Source organism: Hordeum vulgare, chromosome 6H (genome assembly GCF_904849725.1).
Source record: "Hordeum vulgare subsp. vulgare chromosome 6H, MorexV3_pseudomolecules_assembly, whole genome shotgun sequence".
Classification (NCBI taxonomy): Eukaryota; Viridiplantae; Streptophyta; class Magnoliopsida; order Poales; family Poaceae; genus Hordeum; species Hordeum vulgare.
Genome location: NC_058523.1, coordinates 66,695,905 through 66,717,773, shown reverse-complemented (window position 1 = coordinate 66,717,773; position 21,869 = coordinate 66,695,905). Strand labels below are relative to the sequence as shown.

The following is a 21,869-nucleotide window of genomic DNA, read 5'->3' as shown; positions in this document are numbered from 1 at the left end:
AGGGAGGTTTATGCAAAAGTGCGTGGCAGGAAAGGTCCAACCACCTGGCTGCCACTTGGCATGTTGCGATTGACCCCGGACTAAAACGTCACACGAGGTGCAAGTTGTAGGATGTCTGGGTCAAATTTCGCAAGTTGTGGACCAAAACATCACATTCCACGCAAGTTGTAGAGCCTGGGAGGCTTTTAACTCCTATTTAAGTAGTGCCAATTGTTGTTCGTCTACTGAGGTACCATGAGCACTGATAATTGTAGTACTAAAAATCAGTATGCCGACCGTACGAGAGAATGCTATTCCATCACTGTCTATGATTATACTTCAGCACAATACATGTTGATTCTGGGTACAACGTTGGTTCTTCCATGCTATCTTTTTCCTCTAGAGAAGGATCAACTTTCTAGAGCTTATACATTTATTACACTTGTGTGATATCTACTTTCATGGACGATATTCATTTTTAGCGGTCTTACTATCTTGCAAGATAGACTTATACTTCCTTTATGTGGGGTGCTACCTTTTTTAAAAAATAAACTGAAATATTTAACGTCGGTGGAGGGATGCGACACAACACATATCCACACGAAAAGTTTTTATTAATTGAATATTGCACATTCTTGACATGATTTGCATGTGCAGTCTCTTCATTCAGATTTCAATGATAGTCTTTAGGTGAAATGATCATATCTCACGAATATCAAAAAATGTAGAGATTTTCCACGGAACACAAGTACCGTCCCTAGCAAGCATGTGTGAATTTGGGAAGCTCGCCTCTCGCTTCGCCCCCCTCGCGGACGACACGGGAGGAGCCAACGACAGTCGCCGGCATCTCGCCCCGTGCCCGTCCTCCCCTTCGCCGCCGCAGGTGGTCAGCGTCGCGCTAAGCCCGTGTGTGCGACGCGGTGGCGGGGGGCCTCTCCCCTCTCCCTCGGATCCATGTGTGGCGCAGGTGCCCAGATTCGCGGCGGCGCGGCCCCCACTTCGGCGAACCGGCGGCGCAGCGTCCCGACGACGACGCCTGAGGTGGTACCGGTGGGAATCGGCCGACTGCACAGGGGACGGCGGTGGCCGGTGGCTTCAAAGGTAGCTACCCATTATGGGAGGGTGCCATCGTCTGGTCGTTGGCCGGTATAGATGCATGCTATAACAACCAATGCAACATCATTAAGCATACATAATTCCTCTGTTACAAACCAAAGATGGCCCAAGCCACTCCCAGGATACTTGAAGTTGAACGGAGGCGCTTAATTTTATGTTGACTCGGTCACTCGTGTGCTGGTTGCGATTGAGAGATGCCAATGGATCTTTCATTTGGTTGAAGTGCACGTTCTATGGATATGCAGTAGATGCAGCGACCATGGAGGCACTATCCATGAAGGATGGACTCCACTCTGGAAACCCCCTTCAAATCAATAAATTACAGGAAGAATCTAACTCTACTTGGTGCAATTTCTGCAAAGGCCAATCGGAGTGGTGGGACTCGGTCGCGGCGATTTATGCAAATTTTGTGGACATGACAATGCAAATTGGGACCGTTGTATACAAACATTGCTCCAGAGAAGTTAATGTTTTTTCCTGTGAGTTTGCCAGCTTTAGTCGTCCAATAATATATCTTGTACTTGGGATGATGGCCCCCCTAGTTGATTACTCGGAAAACTTGAAAATGATGTAAGTGTTGGTTAATTAAATAAAGCTAGACTTTTAAAAAGGACCTTACTACATGAGAAAGGTGTAAGAACATCCGGGTGTCTAGGTACCCTCTGTTGGAAATATGCCCTAGAGGCAATAATAAAATGGTTATTATCATATTTCCTTGTTCATGATAATCGTCTATTGTTCATGCTATAATTGTATTAACAGGAAACAGTAATACATGTGTGAATAAATAGATCACAATGTGTCCCTAGCAAGCCTCTAGTTGGCTAGCTCGTTAGTCAATAGATGATCATGGTTTCCTGATCATGGGCATTAGATGTCATTGATAACGGGATCACATCATTGGGAGAATGATGTGATGGACAAGACCCAATCCTAAGCCTAGCACTAGATCGTATTGTTCGTATGCTAATGCTTTTCTAATGTCAAGTATCTTTTCCTTCGACCGTGAGATTGTGCAACTCCCGGATACCGTAGGAGTGCTTTGGGTGTATCAAACGTCACAACGTAACTGGGTGACTATAAAGGTGCACTACGGGTGCCTCCGAAAGTATCTGTTGGGTTGGTACGAATCGAGATCGGGATTTGTCACTCCGTGTGACGGAGAGGTATCTCTGGGCCCACTCGGTAGAACATCATCATGAGCTCAATGTGACTAAGGAGTTAGTCACACGATGACGTGCTACGGAACAAGTAAAGAGACTTACCGGTAACGAGATTGAACAAGGTATAGGTATACCGACGATCGAATCTCGGGCAAGTTCTATACCGACAGACAAAGGGAATTGTATACGGGATTGATTGAATCCTTGACATCGTGGTTCATCCAATGAGATCATCGTGGAGCAAGTGGGAGCCACCATGGGTATCCAGACCCCGCTGATGGTTATTGTCTAGAGAGGTGTCTTAGTCATGTCTGCCTGTCTCCCGAACCCGTAGGGTCTACACACTTAAGGTTCGATGACGCTAGGGTTATAGGGAATTGTTATACGAGGTTACCGAAAGTTGTTCGGAGTCCCGGATAAGATCCCGGACGTCACGAGGAGCTCCACAATGGTCCGGAGGTAAAGATTGATATATAGGACGGATGGTTTCGGATACCGGAAGTGTTTCGGGCATCACCGGTAACGTACCGGGACCGTCGGGACCACCGAAGGGGGGCAACGACCCAGGGAGATAAGGTGGGCCAAGTGGGGGTGGGAACCAGCCCCTAGGTGGGCCGGTGCGCCTCCCCACTCAGCCCATAGCGCAAGGGAGAGAAAAGGGGGGGGCAAACCCTAGGCCAGGTGGGCCTAAGGCCCACCAGATGGTGCGCCACCCCCTCCTCCCCCCTCTGGCCGCCGCACCTCCCATCTGGTGGGTCTGCCGCACCCCCTAGGGTGGGAACCCTAGGGGTGGCACCCCCTCTCCCCTCCCCCTATATATATCGGGCGCTTTTGGCCATTGAGACACACGGTTTTTCCCTCTCTCTCTCGGCGCAGCCCTGCTCTTCTTCCTCCTCCTCTCTGGCGGTGCTTGGCGAAGCCCTGCCGAGAGACCTCGTCTCTCCATCGACACCACGCCGTCGTGTTGCTGGAGTTCTTCCCCAACCTCTCCCTCCTCCTTGCTGGATCAAGGTGCGGGAGACGTCACCGGGCTGCACATGTGTTGAACGCGGAGGTGCCGTTGTTCGGCACTAGATCGAAATCGCTGCGAGTACGACTCCATCAACCGCGTTCTAGCAACGCTTCCGCTTAGCGATCTTCAAAGGTATGAATATGCTCTTACCCCTCTCTCGTTGCTGGTCTCTCCATAGGAAGATCTGAATATGCGTAGGAAAATTTTGAATTTATGCTACGTTACCCAACAGTGGCATCCGAGCCAGGTTTTCTATGCGTAGATTCTATGCACGAGTAGAACACAAAAGTTGTGGGCGATGATTTGTCAATTTGCTTGCCGCTACTAGTCTTATTCTTTTCCGGCGGTATTGTGGGATGAAGCGGCCTGGACCGACCTTACACGTACGCTTACGTGAGACTGGTTCCACCGACAGACATGCACACCGTGCATAAAGGTAGCTAGCGGGTGTGTGTCTCTCCTACTCTAGTCGGATTGGATTTGATGAAAAGGGTCCTTATGAAGGGTAAATAGCTTTGGCATATCATCGTTGTGGCTGTCACGTAGGTAAGAAGGCGTTCTTGCTAGAAACCCAAATCAGCCACGTAAAACTTGCAACAACAATTAGAGGACGTCTAACTTGTTTTTGCAGGGTTTGACATGTGATGTGATATGGCCAAAGTTGTGATGTTGCATGTATGATGTATGAGATGATCATGTTATTGTAATAGGTTTCACGACTTGCATGTCGATGAGTATGACAACCGGCAGGAGCCATATGAGTTGTCTTATTTTATTGTATGAGATGCAACGCCATGTGCTTACTACTTTTACTTCATTGCTAACGGTTAGCTATAGTAGTAGTGATAGTAGTAGTTGGCGTGACGACTTCACGGAGACACGATGATGGAGATCATGATGATGTAGATCATGGTGTCACGCCGGTGACGATGATGATCATGCGATGCCTGAAGATGGAGATCGAAAGAGCAAAGATGATAATGGCCATATCATGTCACTATATGATTGCATTGTGATGTTTATCATGTTTTACATCTTATTGCTTAGAACGACGGTAGCATAATAAGATGATCCCTCTTAAAATTTCGAGAACGTATTCCCCTAAGTGTGCACCGTTGCGAAGGTTCGTTGTCTTGAAGCACCACGTGATGATCGGGTGTGATAGATTCTAACGTTCGCATACAACGGGTGTAAGCCAGATTTACACACGCGAAACACCTAGGTTGACTCGACGAGCTTAGCATGTACAGACATGACCTCGAATACAAGAGACCGAAAGGTCGAACATGAGTCGTATGGTTGAATACGATCAGCATGAACTTGCTCACCATGGTGACTAGTCCGTCTCACGTGATGATCGGACACGGGTTAGTCAACATGGATCATGTATCACTTAGATGACTAGAAGGATGTCGATTTAAGTGGGAGTTCATACTTAATTTGATTAAATGAACTTAATTGTCATGAACTTAGTCTAAAAGTTGTCTTTATAAATATTGTAGATGTCCAACGTCAACCTCAATTTCAACGCATTCCTAGAGAAAAACAAGCTGAAAGATGATGGTAGCAACTATGCGGACTGGGTTCGCAACTTGAAGCTCATCCTTGAAGCAGCTAAAAAGGCTTATGTCCTTGATGCGCCACTAGGTGACCCTCCCTCTCCCACAGCAGCCCAGGACATTCTGAACATCTGGCAAACGCAGAGTGATGACTACTCTCTGGTTAGGTGTGGCATGTTATACAGTTTAGAAACGGGGCTCCAAAGGCGTTTTGAGCAACACGGGGCTTATGAGATGTTCCAGGAGCTGAAGCTAGTTTTTCAAGCTCATGCCCGTGTCGAGAGATATGAAGTCTCCGACAAGTTCTTCAGCTGTAAGATGGAGGAGAACAGTTCTGTCAGTGAGCACATACTCAAAATGTCTGGGTTACACGATCGTCTGACTTCACTTGGAGTCGAACTTCCGGATGATGCTATCATTGACAGAATCCTCCAGTCTCTCCCACCAAGCTACAAAGGCTTTGTGCTTAACTACAACATGCAAGGGATGGAGAAGACCTTCCCGAGTTGTACTCGATGCTCAAGTCTGCAGAAGTAGAAATCAAGAAAGAGCATCAAGTGTTGATGGTCAACAAGACCACTAGTTTCAAGAAAGGCAAGGGTAAGAAGAACTTCAAGAAAGACGGCAAAGTTTTTGCCGCACCCGGTAAGCCAGATGCCGGGAAGAAGAAAAAGAACGGACCCAAGCCTGAGACTGAGTGCTTCTATTGCAAGGGAAAGGGTCACTGGAAGCGAAACTGCCCCAAATACTTAGCGGACAAGAAGGCCGGCAACGTTAAAGGTATATGTGATATACATGTTATTGATGTGTACCTTACCAGTGCTCGTAGTAGCTCCTGGGTATTTGATACCGGTGCTGTTGCTCACATTTGCAACTCAAAGCAGGAACTGCGGAATAAGCGAAGACTGGCCAAGGACGAGGTGACGATGCGCGTCGGGAATGGTTCAAAGGTCGATGTGATCGCCGTCGGCACGCTACCTCTACATCTACCATCGGGATTAGTTTTAAACCTTAATAATTGTTATTTAGTACCAGCTTTAAGCATGAACATTGTATCAGGGTCTTGCTTAATGCGAGACGGCTACTCATTTAAGTCAGAAAATAATGGTTGTTCTATTTATATGAGTGACATGTTTTATGGTCATGCTTCGCTGGTGAATGGTTTATTCTTGATGAATCTCGATCGTGATGTTACACATATTCATAATGTGAGTACCAAAAGATGCAAAGTTGATAATGATAGTCCCACATACTTGTGGCACTGCCGCCTTGGTCATATCGGCGTTAAGCGCATGAAGAAGCTCCATACTGATGGACTATTAGAGTCTCTTGACTTTGAATCATTTGACACATGCGAACCGTGCCTCATGGGCAAGATGACTAAGACTCCATTCTCAGGAATAATGGAGAGAGCAACCGACTTATTGGAAATAATACATACTGATGTGTGTGGTCCAATGAACGTTGAAGCTCGCGGTGGTTATCGTTATGTTCTCACTCTCACCGATGATTTGAGTAGGTATGGGTATATCTACTTGATGAAGCACAAATCTGAGACGTTTGAAAAGTTCAAGGAATTTCAGAGTGAGGTTGAGAATCAACGTGACAGAAAAATTAAATGTCTACGATCTGATCGTGGAGGAGAATATTTGAGTCACGAGTTTGGCACACACCTAAGGAAGTGTGGAATCGTTTCACAACTGACGCCGCCTGGCACACCGCAGCGCAACGGAGTGTCTGAACGTCGTAATAGCACTTTATTAGATATGGTACGATCTATGATGTCTCTCACCGACTTACCGCTATCATTTTGGGGATACGCATTAGAACTGCAGCATTCACTTTAAATAGGGCACCGTCTAAATCCGTTGAGACGACACCGTATGAACTATGGTTTGGCAAAAACCTAAGTTGTCGTTTCTTAAAGTTTGGGGCTGCGATGCTTATGTGAAGAAACTTCAACCAGAAAAGCTCGAACCCAAAGCGGAGAAATGCGTATTCATAGGATACCCTAAGGAAACTTTTGGGTATACCTTCTATCTTAGATCCGAAGGTAAAACCTTTGTTGCCAAGAACGGATCCTTTCTAGAGAAAGAGTTTCTCTCGAAAGAAGTAAGTGGGAGGAAGGTAGAACTTGATGAGGTAATTACACCCCCTCTCGAACAGGAAAGTAGCACAACGCGGGAAGTTGTTCCTGTGGCGCCTACACCGACTGAAGAGCAAGTTAATGATGATGATCATGAAGCTTCGGATCAAGTTACTACTGAACCGCGAAGGTCCACAAGGGCACGCTCCGCACCAGAGTGGTACGGCAACCCTGTGATGGAAATCATGTTGTTAGACAACGGTGAACCTTCGAACTATGAAGCAGCAATGGCGGGCCCGGATTCCAACAAATGGCTTGAGGCCATGAAATCCGAGATAGGATCCATGTATGAGAACAAAGTATGGACTTTGGTGGACTTGCCCGATGACCGGCGAGCCAGAGAAAATAAATGGATCTTCAAGAAGAAGACTGATGCAAACGGTAATGTAACCATTTACAAAGCTCGACTTGTCGCAAAGGGTTTTCGACAAATTCAAGGAGTTGACTACGAAGAGACTTTCTCTCCCGTAGCAAAGATGAAATCAGTTCGAATCATGTTAGCACTTGCCGCCTTTTATGATTATGAAATTTGGCAAATGGACGTCAAAACAACGTTCCTTAACGGGAACCTTAAGGAAGAGTTGTATATGATGCAACCAGAAGGTTTTGTCGACCCTAAGGGTGCTAACAAAGTGTGCAAGCTCCAGCGCTCCATCTATGGGCCGGTGCAAGCATCTCGGAGTTGGAACATTCGCTTTAATGAGGTGATTAAAGCGTTTGGGTTCATACAGGTTTACGAAGAAGCCTGTCTGTACAAGAAAGTGAGTGGGAGCTCTGTAGCTTTCCTCATACTGTATGTGGATGACATTATTGATGGGGAATAATATAGAGATGTTGGAGAGCATAAAGGCCTATTTGAACAAGAGTTTTTCAATGAAGGACCTTGGAGAAGCTGCATACATATTAGGCATCAAGATCTATAGAGATAGATCGAGACGCCTAATAGGTCTTTCGCAAAGTACATACCTTGACAAGATATTGAAGAAGTTCAATATGGAAAACTCAAAGAAAGGGTTCTTGCCAGTTTTGCAAGGTATGAGATTGAGTGAGACTCAGTCGCCGACCACGGCAGCAGATAGAGAGAAGATGAGTTTTGTCCCCTACGCTTCAGCCATGGGCTCTCTAATGTATGCCATGCTGTGTACCAGACCTGATATAAACCTTGCCATAAGTTTGATAGGGAGGTACCAAAGTGATCCCGGTATGGAACACTGGACAGCGGTCAAGAATATCCTTAAGTACCTGAAAAGGACTAAGGAAATGTTTCTCGTTTATGGAGGTGACGAAGAGCTCGTCGTAAAGGGTTACGTCGACGCTAGCTTCGACACAGATCCGGATGACTCTAAGTCACAGACCGGATACGTATATGTGTTGAATGGTGGGGCAGTGAGCTGGTGCAGCAGCAAACAAGAAGTCGTGGCAGCATCTACATGTGATGCGGAGTACATAGCTGCTTCAGAAGCGGCTCATGAAGGAATTTGGATGAAGGAGCTCATCACCGACCTTGGAGTGGTTCCAAGCGCGTCGGGTCCTATGACACTCTTCTGTGATAACACTGGAGCCAATGCCATAGCCAAGGAGCCCAGGTTTCACCAGAAGACGAAGCACATCAAGCGCCGCTATAACTCCATCCAGGACCATGTCCAGAGTGGAGTGATAGATATTTGTAAAGTACACACGGATCTGAATATTGCAGACCCGTTGACTAAACCTCTTCCATGAGCAAAACATGATCAACACCATAATGCTATGGGTGTTCGATACATCACAACGTAACTAGATTATTGACTCTAGTGCAAGTGGGAGACTGTTGGAAATATGCCCTAGAGTCAATAATAAAATGGTTATTATCATATTTCCTTGTTCATGATAATCGTCTATTGTTCATGCTATAATTGTATTAACAGGAAACAGTAATACATGTGTGAATAAATAGATCACAATGTGTCCCTAGCAAGCCTCTAGTTGGCTAGCTCGTTAGTCAATAGATGATCATGGTTTCCTGATCATGGGCATTAGATGTCATTGATAACGGGATCACATCATTGGGAGAATGATGTGATGGACAAGACCCAATCCTAAGCCTAGCACTAGATCGTATTGTTCGTATGCTAATGCTTTTCTAATGTCAAGTATCTTTTCCTCCGACCGTGAGATTGTGCAACTCCCGGATACCGTAGGAGTGCTTTGGGTGTATCAAACGTCACAACGTAACTGGGTGACTATAAAGGTGCACTACGGGTGCCTCCGAAAGTATCTGTTGGGTTGGTACGAATCGAGATCGGGATTTGTCACTCCGTGTGACGGAGAGGTATCTCTGGGCCCACTCGGTAGAACATCATCATGAGCTCAATGTGACTAAGGAGTTAGTCACACGATGACGTGCTACGGAACGAGTAAAGAGACTTACCGGTAACGAGATTGAATAAGGTATAGGTATACCGACGATCGAATCTCGGGCAAGTTCTATAAGGACAGACAAAGGGAATCGTATATGGGATTGATTGAATCCTTGACATCGTGGTTCATCCGATGAGATCATCGTGGAGCAAGTGGGAGCCACCATGGGTATCCAGACCCCGCTGATGGTTATTGTCTAGAGAGGTGTCTTAGTCATGTCTGCCTGTCTCCCGAACCCGTAGGGTCTACACACTTAAGGTTCGATGATGCTAGGGTTATAGGGAATTGTTATAAGAGGTTACCGAAAGTTGTTCGGAGTCCCGGATGAGATCCCGGACGTCACGAGGAGCTCCGGAATGGTCCGGAGGTAAAGATTGATATATAGGACGGATGGTTTCGGATACCGGAAGCGTTTCGGGCATCACCGGTAACGTACCGGGACCGCCGGGACCACCGGAGGTGGCCCCGGGGGACCACCGAAGGGGGGCAACGACCCCAGGAGATAAGGTGGGCCAAGTGGGGGTGGGAACCAGCCCCTAGGTGGGCTGGTGCGCCTCCCCACTCAGCCCATAGCGCAAGGGAGAGAAAAGGGGGGGGGGCAAACCCTAGGCCAGGTGGGCCTAAGGCCCACCAGATGGTGCGCCACCCCCTCCTCCCCCCTCTGGCCGCCGCACCTCCCATCTGGGGGGGCTTCCGCACCCCCTAGGGTGGGAACCCTAGGGGTGGCACCCCCTCTCCCCTCCCCCTATATATATCGGGCGCTTTTGGCCATTGAGACACACGGTTTTTCCCTCTCTCTCGGCGCACCCTGCTCTTCTTCCTCCTCCTCTCTGTCGGTGCTTGGCGAAGCCCTGCCGGGAGACCTCGTCTCTCCATCGACACCACGCCGTCGTGTTGCTGGAGTTCTTCCCTAACCTCTCCCTCCTCCTTGCTGGATCAAGGTGCAGGAGACGTCACCGGGCTGCACGTGTGTTGAACGCGGAGGTGCCGTTGTTCGGCACTAGATCGGAATCGCTGCGAGTACGACTCCATCAACCGCGTTCTAGCAACGCTTCCGCTTAGCGATCTTCAAAGGTATGAAGATGCTCTTACCCCTCTCTCGTTGTTGTTCTCTCCATAGAAAGATCTGAATATGCGTAGGAAAATTTTGAATTTATGCTACGTTACCCAACACCCTCTATAAACAGTAAAATAAATAAATAATGAAAAAAGTTCAAAAAAATCTGAAACTTTGCAACATTTAAGATGATCAAACTTCGTAGGTTCTTACAAGTTTTCATATTAAAATATCATGTAGAGAAAGGTGTACAAACAAGTTTCAGTTTTCAGTGCTAAAAGTGCTCAATATTTGAAGTACTAAAATGTTTTTCGTGTGTAGAGCTCCTTAAATGTTTTTTTGCCATGAAAACTTGCAAGCACCTAGAAAGTCTGATCATCTTTGATCTTGCAAAGTTTTAGATCTTTTAAAAAAAATCTATTTGTTCCGGTGTTGTTGTTCATAAAGGGTGCCTAGGCACCTCAGTGTTGAAAATCGATTCTTTTACTACATGCATCTGTTACGGTAGACTAACGAAAACTGTCTGTTACAAAGAAAAGTAACAAAAAACCTAGCCTCCCTTAATACTGATCCAACGCATATTATCCTATTAATGCAATGACCACCAAATCAATAAAATAGTAGTATAATTCGTAACGCATCCCAAAGAGATATGCTAGCCTCTGACCGTAAGGACAAGCACAACGAATGCCTATAATGGAAGTGCAAAATTTATGCCATCAATAACCACACATCAGCCTAGTCATGTTCCTAGATACCAATCGATGTGACAGCTAGAAATAATATTGCAAATATGTCTTGTTTCTATAGAATTAGTAGTATTCAACTCGGAAAGAAACAATTGATCAATTGAATGCAATAATTTTGATTATGATAATTAAAATGGTATTTTAGTATATTTGGTAGTGCAGATTGTTGTCCCTCTAGCGAAAGAAATATAATTTTCAGTATTCGCGACCGTATGAGTTAGCACTGCCTAAATATGATGATTTAGTACTACAATACTAATTCTGTTAGTGGAAATCGGTATTGCGACCATACTAGTCATGCTATCGCATTACTATCTAAGATTATATATACTTCAGCAGAGTATATGCCGATTTTGGATGCAACATTGATTTCCTCGGTGCTAATTGTTGTTACTCTAGGGAAGTATGGGCTCTCGAGAGCTTCGTATACCTAAATCACACTTGTGTGATGGACTTTCATGGAACATCTTAGTTTTAAGTGACTTGCTATCTTGCAAGATATACATATGCTTCCTTTATGTGGAGCGCCACACATTCTTTTTAAATTTAACATATTCAACATTTCACATGCAATGGAGGGATGCAATACAAAGCATATCTATACCCAAATTTTATCAACTCAAGAATGAAATTTGTTCATTGAGATTTGAGAAACAAGAATTTAGCTAAAATGTTGATAACTCGGGAATAATAACAAATCAAGAGACTAATCTGAAAAAGTACTATCAAGTCCCTTCTCCATGAAGCCAACAATTTTCAATCATACTCCATTTCCCGCTCCAGAGTGAGAGGGCTATTCGAGCATAATGCACTTCATAACTCAAATTTGTTTTCTTTAGTTTCACCAGAGATTTTCCCCAAGAATATTCGTGTTAGCAAGTATAAGTAGACCTTCTTGTTTTAGTGTGGATTTCCCATTCTTCTCTTCTAATGGAGTTTAGGTCAGTCCTTCATGGATGTTTTCTTCTAGATCATACCATAGGTGTAACTATTGTGTTTACAAGAATCTTAATAGGGTTTTAAATGCAACAATTCTGAGGATGGTGGTTTCATTTCCTCTTATTGTGACCATAGAGTCTTTGCCTCTTTGGTGCATTATGGACTCCGGACCACGTGTGGTTTCCGCACTTTGCTTAGCTCTACAAGTTCATGATATGTATTGTTTACCAATGTCTTAATTGCCACACTCATTACAAGATAGAGATAATCCACCATATGGTTTATCAAGTCATGATTTCCTATTCTTAAAAATGATGTAAAATTTGGTCATGCTTGGGGTAGGTTGCTTTCCTTTTACCTCTATTTTCATGAATATAATGTCTAATCGCATTGCCCGAGAGTCTTCTTGGTATCTTGGCGGCTTGCTAGTGGCTTAGAGGACCGACTTACACGAGCTGCATCAAAATGGTCCCTTAGTGCAATACAACGTCTCATTAGCGCCATCATCTCCATTAATTCTCCCCGAGTGATTCGGGCATGTAACATCTTACAATGCAAATAGTGTGAGGCCTTTCTGGAGAGCTATTGTTGGTCATTTATTTTGAACATCCAAGCCTACGACTTTATTGTAATCATAGATTCAAGCAAAGTTATCATGCTGAAGCACGAATCATGATATTTTATGACCATTCTGAGTTAATTTACTCATCTACGTGGTCTATACGATAACAAATTTCTATTAGTGATATGTGCAAGAACAATGTGTAAAAGCAATGCAAAGTTTCAATTATCTCAGTTATTTTATATGCGTCCATAAACTTTTAGTGATGTGTGCGCAAGGAAACAACAATTCAAGGCTAGAAAACAACAATAATCTAATGATAAATCATGGAATGTAGAGTATGAATTTCTACATGTTGTTATATAGAGAAACACGTTGTGAATATGAATTCAGGAGACCAAATACCCCTGAAAATAAGTTATTTGTGAAATCCATAAACCACAGTAGGGTGCGAACTCTTCAGCAAAAAGAAAACCGCAACCAGGTTCCTTTTTCGCATTTTCAAAATTTCTTGAGTTTCTGGATTTTATTGGGCCCGACGTTCAATAGAATGGAGGCACACGCTCCGACGATGAAGGCAAGCGGATGCACATGGAGGCGCGCCACGCCAGGACAATGCGCAGATGTGTGATGAGGTGAACGGCGCTAGTGTGATGTCAACTGCGGCACGAGTGGCAACGCTTCGAGGCGATGGTGTCCCATGCGATGGTGGATGCGCAGATGCATCCGAGAGGGTGGCGTAGCGGTCGACAACAGCACTGTAGACTGTGGTGTGCCGTGTTGGCCGTGATACTGAACGTCGTTGTTTACTAACTTCGCGCACACACATATACTTCTTTCCCAACGTCTCCTATTCCCTCATGCACTAGCAGATTTATGATTACCACACTTCACCAGCTCTTTCTCCTCCATTTTTCTGTAGGTGTACGCATGTAGTAGCCTCATACTGTAGTACTAGTCTCGAAGTGTTATTTATTTAATTTCCCCCTTGTAATCCTACTCTCTTTGTATTTTCAAATGTGTACGTATCTTCGTTTTACTTTGACTTTTGGCAAACAACTAGATGCGTACGTATCTGCCTGTTCCTTCAACTAGCTCTTCATACTCGTCAAATATATAGCGGTGCTGGATTACTGGTGCTAGCTACTTCTCATAGTATCACACCCGCTTATTATTACCTGGTAGGTAACAATGTACTACTCTTCACTGATCTACTTTGAAGAGAAATGCTAGCTTCTGGCCATATGAACAGACAGAGCTAATGTGTGAAAGGAAAGTGCAAAATTATATCCTTTAGCAACCTCACGCCAGCAAAGTCATCTTCTTGGCTCCTTGATGGACAGGATTAATGATTGACAAATATGTCTCGTTTTCTCAAAAATTATTAGCTAGTCTTTAACTCAGAAAGAAACGACTGATCAATGTAATTAACAGCAGAATGGCGCCCACGGCCGGCCACCCGCTGGTCAGATCCACCGCCACGACGCAGCCACAACTACCCACCGCTCATGCACTGTCCATTATGCGCCAGGACGCCCGAACACGCGTGCATCCGGCCCATCCGCGTCGGTCGCCGCCGGCCACGCATCGAGCTGGGCTGCAACCCGCGCCTCTCGCCACCGTGAACAGCGCTTCTCGTGCCCGCGTATATCGAGCGCCTCAGCGTCCACCACAACTCTTCCCACGCCACCTTCGTAGATGGGGCCTCCGTCACCGTGGCCAAGCCGGCGGCAGCGCCGTAGAGGAGGGCGCCACAGAATGGCTTCTACTGTGCAATGTCATACGTATTCAACTGTTAGTAGCAATGGGACACTGGTACTTCTTCGACTACAAGTTATACCTGAGATCCACATGCATCGCATGGAATGATCGACTAAGAAACCGGCGATGATGGTAGTCAGTAACTGTTGCTACTTGTGGTCTGACCACCATCGCATGCGGACAGCAGAGACGTCGCGCTGTCTCTGCTGACCGTAGCCGAGACGTTGGCTACGGTTTTACCATACGTCGGCGTCGCCCGAGAAACCCGTCGCGCTGTCACTGTTTTACCATACGTCGGCGTCCGCGGCCTCGACCGCGGTCACGGCGCTCCTCGGGGACCTCCGTCTGGCTCACGCGGGTCTCCCCGTCACGGCTATCGGGAGGCGAGCGCCGGCGGGTGTCCATTGGCCTCGCCCTGCTCCGTGACCCCGGCGCGCTCCTCCTCGATGAGCCGACCTCCGGCCTCGACTCCTCCTCGGCGTTCGTGGTTGTCGGCTGCCTCCGCGCCGTGGCGGACGCCAGAGGCACGACGGTGGTGATGTCCATCCACCAGCCCAGCACGCGCCTGCTCTCCGCCGTGGATTCGCTCCTCCTCCTCTCCCGCGGCACCGTCCTCCACCACGGCTCCCTCGCCTCCTTCGACGCCGCCCTCCTCTCACACGGCTTCGCCGTCCCCGCGCATCTCAACCCGCTAGAGTACGCCCTCGAGGTCATCGACCAGATACCCCATCCCTCGCCCTTCTCCCCTGAACCCAAGTCGGCGCAAGATCACACAACCAAGACATCGGACCACCACAGGCCGGCCATGGCGACGCCGCCGTCGTTGTCGTGTACTTCGCCGTGCTCGCAGATACATGAGTTCGTGGTTCTGTACAAGAGAGCGTGGAAGGTGGTGTATCGGAGCAAGCAGCTGTTGTTGACCAACTTCCATGAGGCTGTGATCGTCGAGACGTTGCTGGGCACCATCTACATCAACGCCGGCTACGGTGAGGCCGGCGTGCAGAAGCGACTGGGGCTCTTTGCCTTCACGCTAACGTTCCTACTCACCTCCACCACGGAGACGCTGCCAACGTTCGTCACGGAGCGGCCGATCGTGCTCGCTGAGACGGCGGCGGGTCTGTACCGGCTGTCCTCCCACGCCACCGCCGCCACGATGATGTTCATCCCGTACCTCCTGGCGGTGGCGCTCCTCTACTCCTCGTGCGTCTACTTCCTCGTCGGTCTCTGCCCGTCGCCGGGGGCATTCACAGTGTATACGAGTGCGCGTATACGAGTGTGTGTGAACGCATGCATGGAGGAAGGAGCTTCATGCATGCATGCATGTGACAGCTAAGGTATGTATGTTGAAGCCGTAGATCGACTAGGCATGGATAGATCCGGTGTAACTCTTGTACTCACCTAATCCCCAGCCTGTCGAGCTCCCAGTGCTGGCCATCGGTGTGTTGGAGTCGTCGGTGACGTGAGGGAAGGATATAGACGAAGGTGGTGCTTCCCGTGAGCATTGCGCTAAACCCTAGATCGGAAGGGGTTATCGGTGGGGAGTCTGGCGGCGCGGTGAACCTCGTACCATGCGCCCCGGCCCCCACCTCTTTATTTATAGCGCGGGTCGCAGAGGCCCATCAACCATAACGGGTTGGGCGCCCCCGATCAGGGCGCATGGATCAAGGGTCCGGTGGGCCATTGGGCCCACTCGGGAGAGATTAACCTAACATTCTCCCCCTTGATCTCAACTTTCACTTTGACTTTATACTTTCTATTTGTTCCATCACATATAGGCATGTAGAGCATGTCTCATAGCTTGATTTCCGATAGAATCATACAGCTACAACACACCTTTTGTTTTGAAACAAATTCATTTACTTCTCGGCCTCTTATTATCCAGGAATCATAGGTTTTTCATCAAACCCATGCCGGCTAAGTGTTCCTTGAACACACTGGGTGGTAAGCCTTTCGTTAGCGATCCGCAAGCATATACTTCGTACTTATATGCTCGAGACTTATAGTTTGATCCTAGATTTTATCTTTCACAACATAATACTTTATATCTATTGTCTTGGCAGCATTGCTGGACTTGTTGTTGTGAGCATAGAATACTGCGGGCTGGTTGTCGCAGTATATCTTTAGTGTCTTGTGGATACAATCTACCACTTTCAAGTCGGGTATAAATTTCTTTAGCCATATCACCTGCCCGGTGGCTTCAAGACATGCTATGAACTCTGCTTGCATCGTAGACGATGCAACTATGGTCTGTTTAGGGCTTTTCCATGAAATAGCTCCCCTTGCGAGAGTGAACACGTACCCAGACGTGGATTTTCTATCATCTCTATCTCCCGCAAAATCTGCGTCTAAGTACCCTTTTATCTCTAGGGAATCAGATCGCCTGTATGTCAGCATGATTTCCTTTGTGCCTTGCACATGACGCAAAGCTTTCTTTGCCATCTTCCAGTGCTCTTGGCCTGTATTTTCTTGATATCTACCGAGTACCCCGGTGATAAAAGCTAAGTCAGGGCCGAAGTATACGGTACTGTTTTCATTTCATCGAGCTCGTACTGATTCTTGGGACATTGATATTTCCCAAAACTATCGCCCTTGACTATGGGAGCAGGTGTGGCTTTGCTCTTATGCATATTATACTTTTGGAGAACTTTGTCTAAATATGCTTTCTGTGAGAGTCCTAAGACTTCATTTTTCCTGTCTCGGTGAATTTCAATGCCCAAAATATATGAAGCATCACCAAGGTCTTTCATATCGAAGTGTGAGGATAAAAACTTCTTTGTCTCTTGTAGTAGACCAATACCATTGCTCGCAAGCATGATAACATCCATATACAAGATTAGGAAAATTTATTTCCCATGTTTAAACTTAGCATAAATGCAATTATCCTCATCATTTTCTTCGAATCCAAATCTTTTAATGGTATCATTGAACTTGATGTACCACTATCTAGAGGCTTGCCTTAACCCATAAATGGATTTCTTTAGACGGCAACCTAGATCTTCCTTGCCTTCCATGATAAAACCCTTGGGTTGTTTCATGTAGACATCTTCTTCTAAATCACCGTTTAGAAATGTCGTCTTTACATCCATTTGATGCAGCTCTAAATCAAAATGAGCAACTAGTGCCATTATGATTCCGAAGGAATCCTTACAAGAGACCGGAGAAAAGGTCTCATTGTAATCTATCCCTTCTCTTCACTAGTGGGGACAGGACCTATAGTCCCGACCCGTAAGGGGCTTTAGTCCCGGTTCACCAACCGGGACCAAAGAGGCGGGACTAAAGGCCTAACCTTTAGTCCCGGCCCTGTTCCAAGCCAGGACCAAAGGTGCTCCACGTGGGCGCCTCGAAGCGCCCTCACGGGCAGGCCCTTTAGTCACGGGTCTTAACACGGACCGGGACTAAAGGATTCGTCTGTTTATTTTGTTTGTTTGACCCAAAAAGGTACCTTTTTATTTATTTTTCAAAATTTATTTTTGAATATTATTTGATTTGTTTTTATGTTTTATTTCAATTTTTAAATCTTTGATTTATTTGACAATTTAATCTCTAATCACCCATCCTCACTTCTCTAGCGTAGATTACTCATTTCAAATCGTATAACTTCTCGGCCGATCACCCATCCTTTCACTACTTCAGCCCGAGCACGCTTAACTTCCTGCTTCTATCGCCCCTAGTTGTCAAGTCTGCACTTGTTGTTCTCGTGACAATAGTAAGCTATCAATCCTAAACAACCTAGGGTTTGATGTCATGTCACATGATTTAATTTTTTGAATTCAAACAATTATTAAAATAAACAAAATAAGTAATAATAATAGTGAATTTCAATGAAAACAACCTAAAGATTTTAAATAAATTATTTTTTCTTATTTTTGTGGAAAAAACTTCTTTTTGCCATAACTTTTTTTACATTTGGAATTTTGAGCATCTAAGAAAACTTCACCCGGCAAGCCCCGGTGAAATCGATTCCCAATTTTCTCTAGTTTTTTTTTATATATTAAACTTTTTTTTTGACGTCGTATGCAGAAGTTATGGCCGTTTTACATTTTTCCCTTTTTTGAAAAAACGGTCAAAATTCATATCTCAAAATTTGTATACCAACTAGGCACTAAAACCTAACTACATCTCAAAAGATTTTAGCATTTCTGTTTATTTTCTACAAAACTAAAAAAGACGGTCCAGGGAGGGTAGAGTTTGAAAATTTCAGAATTCCCCTTTAGCCAAGAGTCCAATCATACCCGTCGACTACATTTGCTAGCACCGTCCCCGCCAGAATCACAACTAAGGTTAACCAAGCCACAGTTAACCCTTTCTAACTTTATTTGCTATGTTGAGCTAAATGACCCTAAAATTGAAAAAAAACTATAATGAACTCTGGAAATGTTGAAACTTGGCATGGTATCATCATTTCATCCACATAGCTTGTGCTAAAAAATTGAAAGGGTTACGACAAAAACTGGATGCACTTCGTGTACAAACTGGACCATCTCCTTCGAAGTATCACGGTTTCGGACGAAAACCCATCTGCTAGAAAGATATTTTATTTTTTTACTTATTTCAACTTCAGACATTTTATGCATTTTGTGCATTCAATATAAACCATTCAAAACCACATCCTAAATTTCGACCCTTTATAACTTCATTTGCTATTTTTCATTCATTTAATGATTTTTTGACCTAAATGACCTTGAAATTGAAAAGCCCGACAAATGAACTCTGAAAAGGTTGAAACTTGGCATCGTATCATCATTTCTCCCACATAGCATGTGCTAAAAAGTTGAGAGGGTTACGTCAAAAACTGGATGCACTTCTTGTACAAAATGAACAATCTCTTTCGAAGTATCAGGGTTTCGAACGAAAACTCATCTATTGCAAAGGGATTTCATTTTTTTGAACTTATTTGAACTCCATACTTTTTGTGTGTTTAAAATACACCATTTAAAGCCACATCATAAATTTTCAATATTTTCTGACTTTATTTGGTATTTTTCATGCATTTACTTACTTTTTTGAGCTAATTGACCCTGAAATTGAAAAGCACTACAAATGAACTCTGAAAAGGTTGAAAGCTGGCATGGTATCATAGTTTCACCCACATGGCATGTGCTAAAAAGTTGAGAGAGTTACGATAAAAACTGGATGCACTTCGTGTACAAACTGGATCGTCCTTCGAAGTATCAAGGTTTCAGACGAAAACCCATCTGCTACAAAGGCATTTTATTAAAATGATTTTAATTCCAAACTTTTTATGCATTCAATATGCACCATACTATAACATGTTAAAATCTACAGAAAGTACTAACTAAAAATAATAATAAACAACAATTAAATGACTAAAACAACTATATAAGCAAAACAATATTGTTTTAATTAAAATCCAAATTTAAATTATTCTAAAAATAACCAAATAAATCTTACTGTGATAACAATCTAACAGATGACTAGGAGAAAAAAGAATTAAATTAAAAACTATTTGTAAACTCAAGTTATTCACAATTTGGGTTTGAAGCAAATTTGAACAAACTCAAATTTAAACCATTCAAATTTAAAAACTAATTGCACAAACAGAAACTAGACAAAATTTTGAATCTAATGCAAAAAGAATCACTCAAAAAAATTAAATATCCTAAAAGATATAAGCAATTTAAAACAGAAACTACAAACAGAAATAAAATTTAAAAACAGGAAAAAATAAAAATAAAAAACCCCTTTAGTCCCGGTTCGTGTCTCGAACCGGGACTAAAGGGTAGACCTTTAGTCCCGGTTCGAGACACGAACCAGGACTAAAGCCTCCAAACCCTTTAGTCCCGGTTCGAGACACGAACCAGGACTAAAGGTCCCTTTTGAACCGGGACTAATGACCGACCGGCGCCCTTGCCGTTCGAACCGGGACTAATGCTAACATTAGCCCCGGTTCGTAATGGAACCGGGACTAATGTGTAAATTGAGCTGGGACGGAAGCCCCTTTTTCTACTAGTGCTTTGTGTAAATCCTTTTTCCACAAGTCGGGCTTTATACTTATCTACATTCCCATTAGAGTCATACTTTGTTTTGTAGACCCATTTGCATCCTACTGTCTTTGCTCCTTTAGGAATAATCTCTAAGTCCCAAACATGATTGGAACTCATCGATTTCATCTCATCTTCCATTGCCTCTATCCATTTTGATAAGTGGGGGCTTTTAATGGCCTCCTCATATGTGGTGGGATCACCTTCCATATGAGCCATTTCCGTGTTGTATACTTTATAATCAGTAGAAATAGCAGGTCTTCTTGTTCTATTAGACCTTCTAAGTGCCTCATTGTCAGGCACACTTTCTACTATTTCTTGCTGTACTTCCAATTCATGATCAACAACGGGTTCAGTTGGCTCCTGAAGGACAGGTTTCGGGTCTTCTCCCGCAGTTGTCATGGTTGAAGTTACAACGGGTAGTGAGAAAATTGGCTCTTGAATCATCAGAATGGGTGCATACACCCTTTACTCCTCAAGATCAATTTTCCAAGCTACCAGGCTCCCCCTCATCATCTCGTCCTCTAAGAAGACAGCATGTCTCGTTTCCACAAACTTTGTGTATCTGTCTGGACAGTAGAAACGAAAACCTTTTGACCTATCAGGGTAGCCAATGAAATGGCAACTCACTGTCTTCGGGTCTAACTTTCCAAGGTTTGGATTAAACATTTTGGCCTCAGCAGGGCATCCCCACACTCTTAAGTGTAGTAGGTATGGCACTCTTCCTGTCCAGAGCTCGTGCGGTGTTTTGGGCACCGACTTGCTTGGAACTCTGTTAAGAATGTGAATGGCGGTTTTAAGCGCCTCCATCCACAATCCCAATGGTAGGTTTGAGTAGCTCATCATGTTGCGTACCATATCCATGAGAGTACGGTTACTCCTTTCAGCTACTCCATTTTGCTGAGGCTCGCCCGGCATCGAATACTGGGCAACAATGCGAGTCTCTTGCAAGAATTTTGCAAAAGGTCCACGCACTTGGCCATATGGAGTGTGTCGACCGTAGTACTCCCCCCCCCCCCCCCCCCCGCGGTCAGACCTCACTGTCTTAATCTTTTTATCAAGCTGATTTTCAACTTCAGCTTTGAATATTTTGAATTTACCCAATGCTTCATGTCGGTCTTTGATTGGATAAATGTAACCGAAGCGGGAGTAATCGTCTGTGAACGTTATGAATGAATCATAACCATCCACACTTTTCACCGGAAACGGTCCACAAATATCAGTGTGGATAATTTCCAGTGTTCCTGTGCTTTGGTTTGCTCCTTTCTTTATCTGTTTTACATATTTTCCTTTAATGCAATCCATGCATTGTTCTAAGTCAGAGAACTCCAACTTTGGAAGAATCTCGTTTTTGATTAATCTTCTCCCCCTGGAAATATGGCCAAATCGACAGTTCCATAGTTTCGAGGAGTCGTGAGTTCTCT

The 21,869-nt window shown here is 44.9% G+C and overlaps 1 protein-coding gene across 1 annotated transcript in view; it reads left to right on the top strand.

Annotated features, from left to right (window-relative positions):
- LOC123405105 (ABC transporter G family member 4-like) overlaps nucleotides 1-15,906 on the top strand; it is a 30,949-nt gene extending 15,043 nt beyond the window's left edge. Inside the window, exons 2-3 of the mRNA XM_045098937.1 lie at nucleotides 14,968-15,692; nucleotides 15,853-15,906. Of these exons, the coding sequence (XP_044954872.1) occupies nucleotides 14,968-15,692; nucleotides 15,853-15,906 (779 nt within the window). The remainder of the gene's footprint in view (nucleotides 1-14,967; nucleotides 15,693-15,852) is intronic.
- Nucleotides 15,907-21,869: the final 5,963 nt, after the last annotated feature.